This window comes from Passer domesticus, chromosome 8 (assembly GCF_036417665.1).
Source record: "Passer domesticus isolate bPasDom1 chromosome 8, bPasDom1.hap1, whole genome shotgun sequence".
NCBI lineage: Eukaryota > Metazoa > Chordata > Aves > Passeriformes > Passeridae > Passer > Passer domesticus.
The window spans coordinates 48,002,180-48,019,602 of record NC_087481.1 but is presented as its reverse complement, the minus strand read 5'-3'; the positions used below and the strand labels follow the sequence as shown (position 1 = coordinate 48,019,602).

Genomic DNA, 17,423 nt, shown 5'->3' with positions numbered 1-17,423 from the left:
TGAGGTACTTCTAATGTATTTGCTCTTTTCTGGTAGGAATAGAAGTCTGTTCTGTAATCATGGGCAAGGAATAAGCTATTCAAAGGCACGTATATGAGCTTGCCAGTTTGCAGGTGCAGACCCAAAGGAGTAGCAGTTCTGAATTATATTTTCTAATTAAGAAGAGAAACTTCCAAGTGTGTAGGGAATAAAATGGGAATAGTTTACACAAGTACTGAGATGGAAAAAGGTTCCTTAAGGAAGCACTTCATTACAGAGGTTCCTTTCCTCATCACCTGAGCTAGACCACTGCTCTGCCATGAGTAACCATGAGGGAGGGGTGTATGTGGTTTCATGGACTTTCACATTTACCAGTAAATCTCATTCATATTTAATAACCACGGGAGGCTTATATTTTGCTGTTTCCCCTTGAGGTGGATTAAGCTGTTCTGTTTTTATCTGATATGTACTCATTTGGGTTTGTAGACATACTTTTAGGTCCCTCTGTCCAGCCACGCATCTCTAGGTACATAATTCCCATTGACTTCAGAGGCACTTAGATGTCCACTATGCTTTGACAGTCTAGGTCTTGGTTTCCCATTTGTCAAAGTCAATAATATTCCTTTGTGCCACTCATGTTTGATGAGTCTGAACACAGTAGGCCAGTAGTAGGGGACTGCAGTAGTGCCCCACTTGACAAATGTACAATTCCATGCAGTTTTTCATGAGGATAGTGCATTTGTGTCTCATGCTCTCTTTGAGACTGTGGTCAGATGGTAAATGTCATTTTCTTCCTCACTTGATATATCACTTTCATACAATTGTCCCAAATTATTTTTTTATGTATACATAGAATCAATTATTGTCATATCTGTTTGCATTTAGAAATGGGAACTCTGCATTCCTAATTTTTTTCCACTGGAGACTAAAGTACCTTTAAAAAGTTTGACTGCTGTTGACAGCCAGACAAAACTCTGCTACATGTGAGTCTGGGGAAGGTTTCTGAATGTGCAACATAGGACAATTCCACCTAATACATAAATACAAAAAACGTGCTTGATCCACTCCACTTTCTGTAGTCAGTACAAAGTTATTCTTCACAGTTTCCTAAAAAATCAAAAGGCCTTTTCATCCTGCAGAATCCCAAAACACATTTGTAAAATCTTGTATTTATGACAGGAATATTGTGTACTTTTTTTTCTTTTTCTTTTTTAATTGGGTCATTTGATTGCTCTGCTTCTTTTAACAGTAGCTGAGGACAGACTACCACCCTGTTTAAAAATGTAGAAATAATTGGCAGTTGTCAAACTCTGGTCTTTGATCTGCATACTATGACTGAAATAGCCCAAACGACACTGAAATATCCCAAATTTTCCAAAACAGCCACTCAGAATTGCCACTGGCCACTTGGGCTGGAATGCAGTTGTTTCACCATCTTTATGGATGGGGTTGGTGAATTTGATGATTCCAAAATTCAGATCTGCTAAATCTCAAATTAGCACAAATTTCTTTCTCTTCAGTGAAAGGCAAATCTCTAAGAGTAACATTTCAAGAAATTGAGTTATTTTTAGCACAAATACAGTTCAAAATGAATTTTCAGTGGGAAATATTGTAATTAAAATTCAGTAGAGGGCAGTTATGATTATTTATTTCAGTGTACGGTTTTACGCTGTAGGAGGATTCTGAGGGGTTATCATTTTATTTATGCATTTCACAAATTATCTTCTTTCCATGTTGTTTCCTAGTGGGAGCTTTTTCTCAAATGTAACAAATGCATTTTCTTTTAATAAAATGAAATGTAAGCAGAAGGTGTATGATAATTCTGAAGTGAGGTTTTTATATCAAGTAAAGGTTTCAGTGTTACCCTGAATTTCTCTTTAGTTCTCCATTTGGGTGCTTTTCACTGGCCTATTCAAAATTACTGTAAAAGAATGCAAAACAGGGGTAGGAGCAAATAGTTAATGACATTTGAGGCCATTAATCTCTTCTCTGAGAAGAGCTTTCAGCAATATAGCACGATGGAGACTTTGGCAAATGGTAACATCAGCTGGTTGGTAGCCAACTGTACTCAATATGTTGCAGCTGTGGCCAGTATCTGTATCCAGCTAAAAAGATGGGAAATGACATGGATGACTGATCATCAAATGGGTAGTGATGAACTGCAAAGATTAAATACCTCTTGTGAATTTAAAACCATTGAGAGTGGCATTCAGGAAGTCTGTAAGGATATACCTCTTGGGATTCTCTCCTTAAAGCAGATTCAGTTTTACATCTGCTTCTTTGCAGCTGATGGAGCTTCTATCTTATTTTAGAGTTTGGGGTTTTCTTTTGCCCACCCTGCTAAGCTTTAGTGTTTCAGTGTATTAGCTTTCAGTACTTTTCTTTCCTCTAATGTATTTCGGGCGTGCCCATCACCAAAATATTTTTAGCAGCAAGATCATGACAGTGAATGCCTTCAATTCTTACAGAAAATTGTGCCAATCAGTCCTGGAAATTAAATTCCAGGAAGAGGTTGATATATGGGGCAAATCATCTAATGTTTACTAGGAGAGATTTTTTTAACATCTGTGCCTTTGAATGAAGATCAAGTCTTCCACTGGTACTTAGGGGAGGTTGAACCAGCATTAAGAAGTAGAGGCAGATGAGGAGAGAATGGAATATTGTGAACCAAAACACCTTGTACCAGGGGCTTTTTTCTTTAGCCAGCTTTTCTTAATATCTACTTGTGTGCTGCAGGAGAGGCTGTGTAAGTCTCTTGTCTTAATACCTTTGAGTTAACTCCTGCCCTGTGACTACCAGCCCTCTCTCCCTCATCTTTTGCTCAGAGTACAGGGCAGCCCTTGATTCTCAAGACTGTTTTTGGTTGCCTTTGTTCATCAAAAGTGGATCCTGGCTTTTATGTCCAGGTCTCTGGGTTCATATCTGCTGTTCCATTCTTGTCCCAGAGCAACGACAGGAATAACAGAGGAATCTCTGCCTCGTGCTCTCACAGCGTCCCTGGATACTTCAGCAGCTTGAATTTAGCATCTTTCATTAAAGATCTGCAGAAATTCCTGCTGGAGCCAGGAAGTCAGTGACTGTGCTCTTTTCAGTGCTAAGGCAAGCAAGCTTTAGAGGCCCCATGTGAAGTGTCCAAGGTTATCCAGGGCAAGTGGCACAGTTTAAAGTAATCCACATTGGCCCTGACTCCCACTTCACTTTCCCAATGTTGGCTCAAGTTTCTTCCTGCTAAATCAATGTGCCTAATTCTTTCCTTAGTTGTTTATTGATTTGCTCAATGAATTGAAGTGTAGCACTCATTAGTTGAGATCTTTACACAGTATCTATAAAATTATTAAGATTCTTAGCTAGTGCATACTGGCACAGTTGAATCACATTCAATTAGTCTAAAATAATTTACACCAGGGGTTTCAAAAGTCAATAAAGGTATGGGAAAATGCCCTTCTCAGTGATAATTCTGCTTCTTGGTTCACATGGTTCTTTTAGAGTCCTAAATCTGACAAAATGCTAAGAGCGGCCAAATTAATTTTTGTTTTGTTCCATTTTTAAATTGGAATATCTTTTTTTTTATTCACAAATTGTCTGTTATTATTATTCATTATGTGTCCTTTGATGAAAAATGATACATGAAGAATAGTTCCTATTACTGAATTATTTTTGCACATCATGCTTAATTCTGCAAATGAAGCAGATAAAGTCAATGAGGCTCAGTTAAGGACCAAAACTAATTTTGAAAGCTAATTATTTTCACAAGAGAGACTCTTGAAGACTATAAATTAAGAGGTTGCTATTCTAAGAAGATTCATCTTCAGCTAAGTTAGTTGCATCTCCAGGAGGGAGAGATGAAGAGGGGGAGGCCTGAGGCCAATGTGTTCCCCAGATGAAGGTCTGGCTGTTCAACTGGAGTTGCACTGCTATTTTTGAAGCAGGCCAAAGTACTTTGATGTTTCTTTTTCTGCTTTTTAAACCAAAATGCATCCATGGTATCACATTGAGTGCAGAAATAAAGGGAAGCACAAACCCCAAAATGTTCACCATTGAAACCTTTTTATTACCTCAACAACTGAGATCAGCCATTGTGTGGAAATGTAATTCAGAGACACTATATTAATGCTGCAAACAAGTCAAGTCAGAACCACTCCTAGATTAAAGTCTGATAACTGAGCTAGAAATAGGCTTGAAGTTAGAGGAGTCTGTTCTCCAATCTCAAAGCAAATGTCCTGACTGATCTCTCAGTGCACAGATCCCCTTGGGACCATTGAGGACCACAAACATTGCCAGGTTCAGCTTTGGAGTGCAGTGTCCAATCCCAGTGTGAATTTGGCCCTTGAAGTTTATGCAAGCTGCTCACTGACCTGAAATACTAGCTTTTGTAAGCCATTATGTATGGTTTCTATTTCAGATAATTTTTAGGAGTACAGAAATGCGTTTTCACTCTGTATGTCTGCTTTGAAGAGAATCTTGTTTGCTGCATAAAGGAAAATGAAAATATTGTACCAAACAAGCAAACATTTTAAAAACACGTCTGAATGCATCTGTTCTTCACTCAAACGTGTGTGTCAGGAATCTCCAGAGCTGCCTGAGGAAGGCAGATGTCTGATTCTCACTAGAATTTCTGGCACTTTTGAAGATCTTAGGCTGTTACTCACTTTTTTCACTTGTTCAGATTCCATAAAGACCAAGGCAAAAAAAAAAAAAAAAGCTGTACACAAAAAGCCATTGGGAGAACATGTAATTAATCGAGCCAAGGAAATATGCTTTATACTCTGCACAGAATGAACAGTGTTGCTGCCAGTTTTGACAATTTGTGTGTAGTCCTGGAACAGTTACGGCTGTTTCAAGCCTCTGCTGAGACACTGATGGTCTCAGGCAAAAATTATTTTAGTCTGAGATGAATTTGTACAGAATGTTATACAGTGAAGTCCTCATTCATAATCAAGTAAGAAAGCAATATAGTAATAATACATTTAGATTATGATTCTTTCTTTGTGTCTTTCTTCCTTTTCCTTATTACTTTACCCTTACTTCCTCTCTTTCCTGTTTTTCTTTTCCCTTGGCCCTCCAGAGAGGAATACCTGTTGATGTTTCTCTCACACACCTGGCCTGCTGGGAGGCAGCCACAGCACCTCTCAATTTTGCCTCTTCACTCAGTGCCCCAGGAGCCCACAGGCAGGCCAGGGGAGATCTCACTGCCCCTTCAGGTCACCAGTGCCCAACCAAATCTCCTGTACCTTCTCATGCTGACTTTCTCCAGATTCTCCCGTTCTTCCATTTTTTGCCCAGATCCTTGAGGAAGCCATTCTCCAGTGCCACATGCAATGTTTGCTAGCTGCAGACTCAGTTACATACCACAGCAAACCTCTGCTTGTGTAGAAGGCATCATGTCTGTGTTTTACCTCTGCTCTTTCCCTGCCATTTTGTGCAGGTATCACAATGTGTTGAAGAGGAATGAATGACACACAGTGTGGCTGTCTCCTTTCTTTACTTTACTGTCTCGTATTTGCCTTTTTTTTTTTTTCCCCCCAGAGCTCAGCTGCCCCAGCGGCTCAGAATCTCAGAGCAGAAAGGAATATTCCTGTAGGGTTATGGAGGAGAGCTGTAAGGTTTTATGTAGGACTGGATACAGCCAGGATGATACTTTTCCCATTAGTTCCATGAGCCATTAATGTACCTGGTATATACCATATCAATCTGCATCTGTTGCTCTAGTTTTGGAGATGAAAAACTTTTTATAGTTGCCAATCTTGGTTATTAATATGCTTGAATCCTTAAAGAGGACTATAATTTGCTTCCCAGGCATTCTGGATGTACTGCACATCTTTGTGTCACCATCCCTGCTGCTCTGAGCTCAACAGATGGCTCTTTGAATGCAGGTGGTATTTTTTCTTGCAATTGGAAGAAATATATTTATTGCTCATTCTGGCACCCATGAAATAAATTGTAACTTTAAAGAGATATATTTAAAAATATAAATAAAATGCCTCTAAGAGTTATTGCCAAATTGATATTGGACCAAAGGCACATATTCAAGTGATCAGCAGCCAGAAATTAAGTGTATGAGCCAAGAGTATTGAAAGAACCATTAAGAATGTTAAAAAAATAAAAGAAGCAGATAAATCTCATACTGTGATGAATGATAGCCAAGGAACATCTAATCATATCTGGGTAGAATTTACTGAAATAGCTCAACCAGACAAAAATGAAGAACATGAAAAAGATGGTGTAAAAATTATTGGAATGTTCTTTTTTTTCTGACAATTTTTCATTACTCTTCAAGAAGGAATAAGGATTTATTTAATACAAATTGAATTAAGTGGTGAGCACTAGAATTCATTTCCACTTGATCCTGGTATGGCTATAAAAACACATTCTCAGCAACTGCATATTATGGGTTATGGGGGATTTTGTGTTTCCAGTTTTCCAACCACCTCTTCCTAATAAGCCAACCTGGAGAGCCGTGACTGTTTAATTGGAAAATCGCTCTCTGCTGTAAGAAAATGTGAAATACATGAAATGTCAGGCAAATAAACATACAAAAGACACACAAACTGTCAACACCATGTCTGTAGGCTTCCATTCCTTGATTAATCTATGTGGATTTTTTGTTTTTAATGGCAATATGTTTTAATGGCATGTAATGAAGTGTCATGTGGAAAAAGTGGATCTGTGCATATTGCAACAAACTGACTTAAAAAAAAGGCATGTTTGCCAACAGATTGGACCAAAGTTTGGCTCCTTTATTGTACAAATACAGATTTCATGGGGTCTTATCTCAGCAAATGCTCGTCTTTTCTGTTGTGTCCTTAAAGGAGGAATAATCTGCTTCATTTCTCCTAGGGCTCTGTTGATGTCATCTGTTATGGAAAGATAATCCGGTGATGTGAAAGCTCTGTGGAATATCCCCCCCATGAAAGAGAGTGGGTTATGAATGTACCCAGAAGAAAAGATAGAACATGCATTTTGTTTAAGCCACATTCTGTAGTCAGTAAACACTTCCAGATTTGAGCTGGTTCTGGTACATATTTAAGGATTAGGGAGCAGCTGTCTTGAATCTCAGAGCTGGATGAAATGAAATTTGCTTTTAGAACTTGAAAATTAACTGCAAGCTGTGGCAAGGATCTAAACCATTCATTTTTATTCAGGTGTATCACATGTTATGAACATCCTTTAAGAACATGGAACTGGCCACTCAACAGGCAAGAAGCTATTTATTATGAGCAAGTGTTCATTAACAATGGAAAAGTTCCTTTTCCCTTGAACAGTGAATGAGTTCACTGATGTGATGCTGCTGGCTGGTCCTGTGGCCACTTTCACGTGTGGGTGGAACGGTCCTTTGGGGCTCAATTCTCTTTTCCTGCTGGGCTGCTCTCACAGAGGTGAGACTGGGCACCTTGTTGCTCAGTCAGTGCTGACCATACACAAACCAATTTGTCCAAAATCCTTGATTGTGAGGTGATAGGAATCTGTGCTCAGAAAGTCTGCAAAATCTTTGCTTTGCCGGCAGAAACAAATGTTTGTTTGTTTGTGTTTTTTGGTTGTTTTTTTCCCTTCCCAGATTTCAGAAACACTGATCCAGAAACTGAACCAAAACCTGGTCCATTTTGAGTTGAAGCCAGGAGTTCGAATCCTTGTCCATGCTGCCCATTTAACAGCAGGTGAGTATCCTCTTTCTGTGTATGCCTTGTGTGTTGCTCTATAGCACAACAAGCAATATATCGATAGTAGTAGTGTGCTATCAGCTGTATTTTAAACATTTCTTATTTTTATGTCACAATGAAAACACAGTATATGAGCAGACATTAAAATGTCTGCTCTACCTCACCTTTCTATATCATGCCAAAAAGATGTAGTGGCTTTTGCATCTACAGTTAATCCTTTTGTATTCTTAGGTGCAAGAATTTACAGTTTTTTTTGGAAACGTGGTATAAATAGCAGCAGAAGTGTGTATTTCTTGGTTATCTCTGAAATATTCAATAGCTAAGCAGCACCATGGCATTTTCAGCCTGGGTCCCACAGTGCAAAAGTTACCTGCTAGCCTTGGATATGTTTAGATATTCTAGAGTCAACAAACATTCAAAGCAACTAAACACTGCTCAAAAGTTGTTCAGCAGTATGAAAGACTAGAATCAATATAGATATGCACAAAAATATGATCAGGCAGTTTGGCCCTTAACTAATCCTATTTCAAAATGAGTCATCTCCAAAGTCCTGATATTTAATTACATAGGTCACTGTCTGTTCTGCATGCTAAAACCTCATTTCACAGCACAGGTCCTACTTAACTGTTACAAGAGATGGACAAACCAATCAACACTCTTAGGAGTTCAGTTGGTATCAACTTTTTTTGATAACTTGCAAACTTAAACCCTCAGTTCATTTGTACCAGCAAACTGCTCTCCAAAATCTTTTTGTGGTACAAATGGATTTTCCCATCCAGGTGTCAGTCCATGTGCTGCCTTGCAAGCAGTAAGAAAAGAGAGACTATTAAGAAACCATGTAATGTGACTGCATTTAAATTCCCCCAAAAGAAAGGCCTGGGGTTTCCAATATTTCATATTTCCTAAGCAGAGCTTTCCAATATCTGTCCTGAGAATATTGCTGTATGTTTCTGCTTTCCATTAGCTGTGGAACAGATGGCCAGATGCTTATTTTTAGACAAGTTAGAACCAAAAGCATATAATGTCAGCTTCAAAAATGGATTTACATGCAATTGTTCTTAATTTTTACCAAAAAGGCATGTTTTTGTTTGTATTTATACACAGACACCAGGAAGGAGTACTTTTTGTCCATAACAGATGCAAACACTAATTTTTTTCTGTAGAGTAGGCTTTGTTGTACTCTCTCAAAGCCACTGGTGAGTGATTGCTGTAACTGGACTCACAATGTCCTGTAGAAACCCTATAGGATTTTGTCTCTCGAAGAAACAGAATTCATTAAGAATACAAAATGAGCTTGGATGGCCAAACTATGTATTAAAAACCCAGAGAACATCCACTGTGAGGTCTTTGAGGGATTGTGTCTCCTTAACAAGCTGCAGAGGTCATGTCTCCATCTAAGTAAAAGGCCCAATTTCATGACACCAAAACTTGTGAATAGTTCAAAATTTGACAAAGAGCCATGAGAGACTTGGTTCTCTGCTGAAAGCTATTCTTTTGGTTGTTAGAAAATAAGAAGAACTGGCCTTTGGAAATCCAAGCTTTTATAAAAAATTAAATAAAATGAACCAGGGAACACAGCACAATGCCAGAAACAACCATTAGAGAACACAGTCCCAGGGGATGCACATGCCCATATCAGCTGCTGCTGATATGTTAGCCCTTCTTTCCAAGCCTTTTCCCTGATTTTTTTGTTGGACTCTGGTAAATTATGGGCTGAACCACAAAGCTCAATGTGTTTTTGGAAGTGTACACCAGATATCTGTGTGCACCTACATTTATGTTGCATGCCTCAGTGCACGTGTACGTTCTCCTCTGTGTGTGCCTGTCCATGAACAGCAGCATTTTCTGCAGCAGAGGACCTGCAGGGAGCAAAAGTGCAGGTATCTAAAGTAGCTTGGAGTGGATGTTCAAGCAGAAGCTGTAGAAATGACTCTGTGTGTGTGTGTTGTGTGTGAGCGTGTGCATTCCCTGGAGCACAGAAGAATGACAGTGTTGGCCTCAGCACATTTCAGACTTCTTTCTTCTTTGTTCAGACCACACTGGAGGAAGGATTAATTTATGGCAATTACAGACAACAGATTGTGATTCATTCATCATGTTCATTCCTTCTTCTCATAAGATAAAAAAACAAACCAATGTCCCCAACCCAACAGACAACAACTTCAACTCTAAGGCAGAGGAAAACATGCCAGTATTCCTCACAAAGCAGTTAAATAGCTGTTTATTACTAGGCTCTCAGTGCAGCATTAGAGCAGGAACATTGAGTGATGCTGAATCTGAATAGGCTGGAGAGCCACTTTGTCATCCCACAGAACTGCAGAGACCCTCAAAACACAGATGGAGAGGGGACAGAGTGGAGATGTGTGAGGAATTCATAATAACACATCCTTTCATTCTGGCTCCTGCTAGATGTGGGAAGGGGAAGGTTTTTCACTTCTCTTTGTAAATTTTGGGTTTACCAGTCTGGGTGTGAAGCTGCAAATACGTGTGCATGTGATGTGTGTGCCTTTGCTTGTGTGAGCCTGTTTCCTTGTGTCTTCTGGTTCTGGTTTAGGAGGGTCTGTTCAGTGCATGTGAAGAGGTGCAAGAGGGGGAGGATGTGTTTGGCAGCATTCAAGTTGACTTTGCAGAAGAGGGCACTATGTGGGCCATGTTCTTTGTGTGGGGATGTGTTTGCTCCTTGTCTTGGCACAGCTGGAGCTCTGTGTCTGTCTGCAGTACAGAGTTTGCAGGAACAGCTGACTTCTCTGCTTCTAGGTGTGAAACTGCTTGGAGGCTCACTGCCTTCCTGTATACATGTGTGAGAGTAATGGAAACTCTGTTTAATACCATTCACTTTATATTTCTGGGAAATCCGTGCTTCTGGATGGGTTGGATGGCCTTGTTTTGGGAAGGGTTATGCCAAGATGGTGAGCAAAACTCCGAGGAGAAATACAGAGAGACTCTTTAATTAAGATTGGTTTTGATGTGTTCTGGGCTTTTTTTCTTGAATCTGAAAGAAAGTCCTCTAAGGGGAAAGCTGTGGAACTTCACATCAAGAGGTATGTTGAGCACCACAGGTAACCTGAACTTGAATTTCTTCCCAGTTGGATTACAAAAGGGAGAGAAGCCTAGGAGATGTGCAGACCTGCTACAAGTGCAGTAAGAGGGGAGAATAAACTATATTTCTGGAGGGAGCAGCTTTCACTTCAGGCTGGGGTGGCTCTAACCTTCTCCTGTCTTGCAGCTCCCCTGGTGGACCTCACTCCCAGTCACAGTGGTTCAGCCATGCTGATGCTCCTCTCTGTTGTTTTTGTGGGACTAGCTGTGTTTGTCATCTACAAGTTCAAAAGGTATGACCTTCCCTGAGCCATTTCCTTCTCTCCCTTGCTGCCTTTTGCTGAGGTGTTTGGGGTTTGTTTGCTGGGTTTTCTTTTTTCTGAGAGAGTTGTTTTTTGGTTTGTAAAAGCTGATACTACATCATCTGCCAGAGTACCACACAATGATGGTTTCTGTTAATGTTTTAGGAAGATTCCTGGCCTTAATATATATGCACAGATGCAGAATGAAAAAGATCAAGAGATGGTCAGTCCAGTCAGTCAGAGGGAAAGCATACCTAATGTCCCTCAAAGTGAGCTGATGAGCCCTGAGCAACTAGTAGATGAGAAGTTGGAAGTCCACCCCATAGGTAAATAACTTGCAGCATCCTGCAGCTGGTCAGACTCCGACTTATAATTGGCTAACCTTTTTCTCAGCCTCCCCTCTTCCCATATTCCTGCACAATCCTTCTCCCATCCTCTTCTGCTGCAACATTAGTTTTGCTACAGGAAACCTTCTAACTCTTCCCTCTCCCTCACTGCCATGTGATGAAAGGGAGGGGAACAACTTTAGGCTTTTTCTCTCTCCTAGTTGCTCTACGTAGATTCCCTCCCCTTCTCAAAAAAATCCTGCTGGCAATGTAATTTATTTTGCTGGGGCTAATATAGTTGTGGGGCTAAGCCCCATAGCCAGAAGAACTGATGAAGCTCACCTGGAACGTGGAGGTGAGCAGGTGATTTGGTAAGTAATATCTAAAAGCCAAATATCTGCTGATGTTTCGACTGCTGGGATCTTTGTGCTGTGCCAAACCTGTTGCCAGCAGCAGTGTTAGTCTGGCTGATTCCCAAATAAACTGAGTAAAACCTGGGATCTCAGTATTGTACAGCTGGGTTTATCCTCAGGCTGACTTCTCCCACAGGCCTCTGTGTTTAATTATTTCCAGAAGCAGGCTTTTTTAGGACCTAAAGTGAATAGATTTGAACAGGGCATTCTGGGATCAGTCTGTTTTCTGTTACCCTGGCTGCAGTAGAAGTACTGGAACAGAGCAGGGAGGTTTCAGTCTGGAGACATGTTCTGCTAAAGCCAGGACTGCTTAGGCAATGCTCAGCATCATTCATGAGGTGATAATTCTGCAGGTCCAGACTGGAGGTATCCCTGCAAATAAGGACATGCACCTATTTTAGAGGAATTAAAGAGAAAAGGCTGCCCAGGGATGTTTTGGACTGTCCTTCCCTGGAGATATTCAGAACTCCCGTGGACATGATCCTGTGCAACCTGCTCTGGGTGAAATTGTTTTAGCAGGGGGTTTGGACTAGATGTTCTCCAGAGGTCCCTTCCAAACCCAACTGTTTTGTGATTCTGCGACTTAGGCAGGAATGAAGCGCAGTCGCAACTGAGATTCCTTATTTGCACAGTTTCATCAGCCTAAACAAACCTTAGATCTCACCTGAGGATGTTCCTAAAATCTATTGGAGTGTTTGCTAAAGCAGGCTTGGAGTCATGGCTGCTGCAGAGAGGGAAAAAGGAAAAGGACAATTAAAGGGAGGAGTGTGATGTGCTAAGTTTGCAACCTGTGAAACAACCTGAGAGGAAAAAGGAGAAAGGCTCTTGAAGACACTGATGTCTTAGCTGGAAGGTCCACTGCAGTCAATGCTGATCTCTCCTAACCTGTTCACTAGGGAGATTTTTTAGATACTAAAAGATTTTAAGCAGCTATTCATCAGCAGACCTGGACACCCCTGCTTAGCAGAACACATTATGGAGTGAGGGGACCAACTTTCCTATGTGGTATTCCCCATACAGAGCAACCTCAGGCCACAGTCCAGAACCCAAGGAAAGGAAATGCAACCAAGGTAGTCTGGACAGAGGACTTCCAAAAAGCTTGTGGATCACCAAGAGATTTCAAGCCAAGACCCAGAGCGGTGGGTCCTAAACTTTAATTTATTTTTTTTTTTATACTTGGTTTTCTTGTTGTTGTTGTTTTTCCCCCCTAGAAACCTCCAAGGCAAAATTGCTGTAAGATGCTGAAACACCCAATTTCAAGACAGGAAGTCTCTTTCTAGACTTTGGTGAGCTTTGGGCTTTGAGCTTCCCCTTTCCAAAAGAATGCAGTGGTGGTGGTGATTCATGTTTTCACAGGTCACTCAGACTGCAGTGGCAAGGGTCAGTCACTGCTAACTTTATGCAAGATACCTTCAAAACTGCTCTTGCTGGTGGGAGAAACTTAAACCCTAGAAGGATCCATGATAAGAGAAATCAAAAGCAAATTTTGGGGATAGGCATTCATTTGGTGCATCTATAGCATTTCTGGCTTTCTCTAACAGCCAGAATTTTATACATTTTTCAGCTCTGCTACTGAACACTGCATTACACCAGAAATTGGCCTTTTACAACTCCTTGGTTTGCACCTGTGACTGCACAATCGAGCACTAAAGTTAAATGTGTGAGATACACAGACTCAATTATGTATCAAAAGGAATCAGTCCAACAAACTTTCTAAGAGTGTTTTTCCATCCTGTCAGTGAGATGAATGAGAAAACTGAATCAGAGCTCATTGACAAAATGAGAAGGTCTGGACCTAGATGTGAACAGAATAGAAAGTGCAAAGGCACTCTCCTATACAACCACCTCATCTGTTTCTGGAAATCAGCAATTTCTTTTTTAATGAGTTTTCTTTCTTTTGGGAAAACAAAGCAAGATTGTAATTGGGTGTTTCTCTTTTGTATGCTTGTTCAGAAACCTTTTTTTTTTGCATCACCTTTGACTAACATTCAGGGATCCTGCCTTGGAGGAATCAGAATTAATGTCCCTGCATAATTTAATTTTCTCTCCAAACTCTGGCAACAAAACCCCACTTTGCTATTTTCTGGATCTGTGTGGTTTAGGCACTTTTTTTGCAAATGCAAAGGTTCAGGTTATTTATGAAATCTCCAACACCTTATCATTGCAAATGAGTTACACATTTCCTCTGAGGACCTCAACCTCTCCTTCCCTCCGCCCCTCTGCTCCTGCCTTTCCCTCTACCTTTCATCATGGGTGAATCATCTTCATTAGCAAAAGAACAGGACATCATCTTCAGTGTTTGAATGACAAGAAAATATTTCTGGAAAGAATGTGTCAGTCTGGAACAGCTGAATCCCAAAGGCAATCAAGGTGATACCTGCAAGCATCTTCCTTGACTAAATATGTATGTTATTTACTGACTTCTATTTTGTTCTTTGCCACAGGAAGTATTTCCACAGCTGCTGAGCCCCAGAGCACAAAAGAAATCCCTACCTATGTAAATGGTTGAATTGAGGACGCCAACATCTGTATCTAAAAAAAAGGAGAGCTCTCTGCATTTGGACTTTTTAATTCTTCAGATGACAAAGGGTTTTTAGCTTTAAGCCTGTGCATGTGGACATTATACTGAGACCATAGTGGAACTGCATTGTACAGGTGTTCAATTTTAGTGGGGGGTGGGGGGAGAGGAATTGGTACCACTATTCACCCCTGCAGCCCTTCCCCTCATGCTTTCACTCTCTTTTTTCTGATCTGTCTCTAATTTGTAGAAAATTCATAATGATATAGGCCAAGAATATGCATGGGGGGGTCTCTTCTTTAGGGAGAGGGGTGGGCTGGGATGTGGGGGGAGAAGGGCTGGGGCGGTGGGAGGTGGGAGGGAGTGTTTAGGGTTCTTGGTTTTAGGTTTAACTGCTCTTGTAGCACTTTGGGCTGCGGGAGGGGTAACCGCTCCAGCAGACTCCCGTAGGACACACACACACAAAAAATCACACAGGAGTTTTAAGGCACTGAAAATATTCTTGGTCAGTCTGGTTTATTTCTCTGTTTGGACTCTGCCCTTCGTTCCTCTAGCTGCAGCTGCTGCCTGTGCTGCCCACACTGCGAGGAGGCTGAGTGTGAGTGTGGGTGATGCCAACTGCGAGGCCAATCTCCTTCTTAAAGAGCTTTCTTAGCCTGCTCACACCAAGGCAGTGCCATGGGAAGATAACGTTGCCTCCTAACCCTGAACAGAACAGAACAAGCATGCATTACAGGCAGGAGGTTATTGCCAGCAAGAACTCACTGTACTTTGTGCCAGCCTTACACCTTCAGTTTTGGCTGAGAGAAAGCAGCACCCTCACCTCTGTGTAGTGCTGATAGCTGAATTTGTCTGGGGAAGTCCCAAGAGATCTCTGCCTTTTCAGAGTCACCCAAAGGCCTGGCAGTCTTTTGAAATGCACCTTGTCCATAGACTAGGGGGCAGGGAAAGGTCTGTGCACAGCTTTCCAATGGCTTTCTTTGGCACCCCCATAGGCTGCAGATCTGCAAGCTCCTGCCATTGTGGGCAGAGAAGGGAGAATTTGGCTGGGGACTGTTTGCCATGCATTTTGAGCCTCAGTACCACAAGACCACTCTTACACAAGATTTGATTTCTTATCAATAACTTAAGCTCGTATCTTACCCTTCAAGTGGAAATGAGGCTGTAGGACATGTTCACACAGACTGTGCAAGAGAACAGCAAGAAAGTAGGACTAGCACATCTCAAACAAGTCCTCCAAAGACACTGGATAGCTGTGTGAAGCCTAGCCTGTGGTCATTACAACTGCTGATTTCCAACCCAACTCAGGTAATTAAACCAAGCACCAGAATTTTGGTTTGGAGTGTAAAGACAGAAATGCTGTAACCAGTGTACACTTGCCTAACTATGTTAGGTGGAGAAAAGTAGAGGCCAGTTCATAATCAGTGAGTTACTTGTAGGAGGCACCCTGACTGCTGTCATAGGCAGATTTTGTTCAGTAGACATTGTCCATGGCAACCTGAGTGGAGACCAGGAGAAAGCAGCATGGTAAGTGTGGCCCAGAGACCAGGGCAGGGATTTGGTGGTGGTGAGTTTGAATTTCTCCGTCACAAACTGGGCACAAACCTAAATCAACCCACTTGCTGGCAAAACAAAAATGATACCAAGGACATTAGGCCATAGTAGTTAAAGGATTATCACCTTACAGAGTCCTCTGCCTCCTTCTGCAGTTTCTGTGAGGACTGGTAGAAACACAGCAGTTTGTATGGCTTTGCTATTATGTTTGCAACTACAGCTTTAAGAAAGATGGGAAAGTTTTGGCTGCAACTGTATAATAGTCCCCACTGAAGTCCAACATTAGCCAACTTATTTTTATAGTAAGCCAATCAAAAAGTTTTCTTATAGTGTTGGAACTATTTCTAATTTTAAAATTACTTTTTTTGATGTACTTTTTCATCTTCTTTTTCCCTTTCGTTAAATACAATGTAGCGTAATGTATAATTGCTATTGTTTATTGCTTTTACAGTCATATTTATTAAACAGATTATGTCTCTAAATGAAGGCCTAAGGTTTGGTTTTTTGGGTTTTTTTTGCTCATTTTAGCCTCTATCCCTGATGGCGATCACTAACAATATTAAAACAGGAGATAGTTGATAACCTAAAAAATATATAGATGTTCACAAATGGGGGAAAATAAAGTTCCTACAAGCAAGATGCCAATATGAAGGTGGCTTTCTCAGTCCTCAATTTTTCTGCTTTCCAAACAAGAAATTATAGAGCTCTGAGCAGTTCCCTGGAACTCCAGCTCCATTCCCTGTCCATGCTTATCCTTCCCCATACAGTCTTTGCTAAATGTTCCTTTAAAATATTTTTTTTGGCTTCACTTTTGCCAGCACTGATGAAGGAAAGTCTGAATTATTAACATTACTGATTAATTTACATGTGAATGAAATGAAGCCTAGGAAGTTTTTGTCAGCTTGCCATATGGCACTGGATGCATGTTGCTGAGAAAAAAAAAAAAGGAAGAAAACAGAACTTCTCTGCTTTTCAAGTCAGGATGTAGCCACATCTTATAACATGATCCAAGTTCAGTGCTCTTTTTTGTACCTCAGGATCTGAATTTATACATGCACATAAGTAGTCAAAGCTGTGGGGTTTGGGTATCCTCAACAACCAGGGCTATGACACATTATGAGTCCAGGAGTCCTGGGTTTTCTCATTGGAGGAGGGAGTAGTTTTCAGTCCTGGGCAGACCCCAGTGTAATTAACAATTATTAGCCCAGAATGTTCAAGTGTACACTGCAGCCTTCTCCATCCAGGCTGGAATGGCCACAGTGCAGGTGACTCACTGAGGTGTGTGAAGCCATAATCTGCTTTAATAGTTTAAGTACCCACCTGAATTAGCAGGCATCTGTTCTGGCCATAAACAGTAAGTCTGCTTTGGCAAGTATCTCTCTACAGCATTTTCAGATGATTCTCTTCAGCTTGTTGTGTGTCCTGAGGCAGAGACTGATTGTTATTTGTAGTTGTTTTCTGGTTTGTATAACAACACAGTAATTCACTGCTAATGGATGAATGCTGTGAGAGTAAACAAAGAATACCAAATACTTACAAAATCCAAAATTAATTTTCTCTGAGAATGTTGTCTTCCCTTGAGGGAACAAAAAAGTTCATCATCCTTTGTCAGAAGGAGTAGAGAGTTAAAATAT

General features: G+C 40.8%; 1 protein-coding gene across 3 annotated transcripts in view; it reads left to right on the top strand.

Annotated features, from left to right (window-relative positions):
* Positions 1-16,271, top strand: part of LOC135306784 (VPS10 domain-containing receptor SorCS1-like) — a 257,644-nt gene extending 241,373 nt beyond the window's left edge. The window contains exons 24-28 of one of the 3 annotated variants that reach the window (XM_064431249.1): positions 7,535-7,634; positions 10,864-10,969; positions 11,144-11,304; positions 12,738-12,856; positions 14,162-16,271. In XM_064431249.1, the coding sequence (XP_064287319.1) occupies positions 7,535-7,634; positions 10,864-10,969; positions 11,144-11,304; positions 12,738-12,856; positions 14,162-14,218 (543 nt within the window). In that variant the 3' untranslated portion in view covers positions 14,219-16,271. The remainder of the gene's footprint in view (positions 1-7,534; positions 7,635-10,863; positions 10,970-11,143; positions 11,305-12,737; positions 12,857-14,161) is intronic. The other 2 variants (XM_064431250.1, XM_064431251.1) reach the window with 2 other exon arrangements.
* The last annotated feature ends 1,152 nt before the right edge of the window (positions 16,272-17,423 follow it).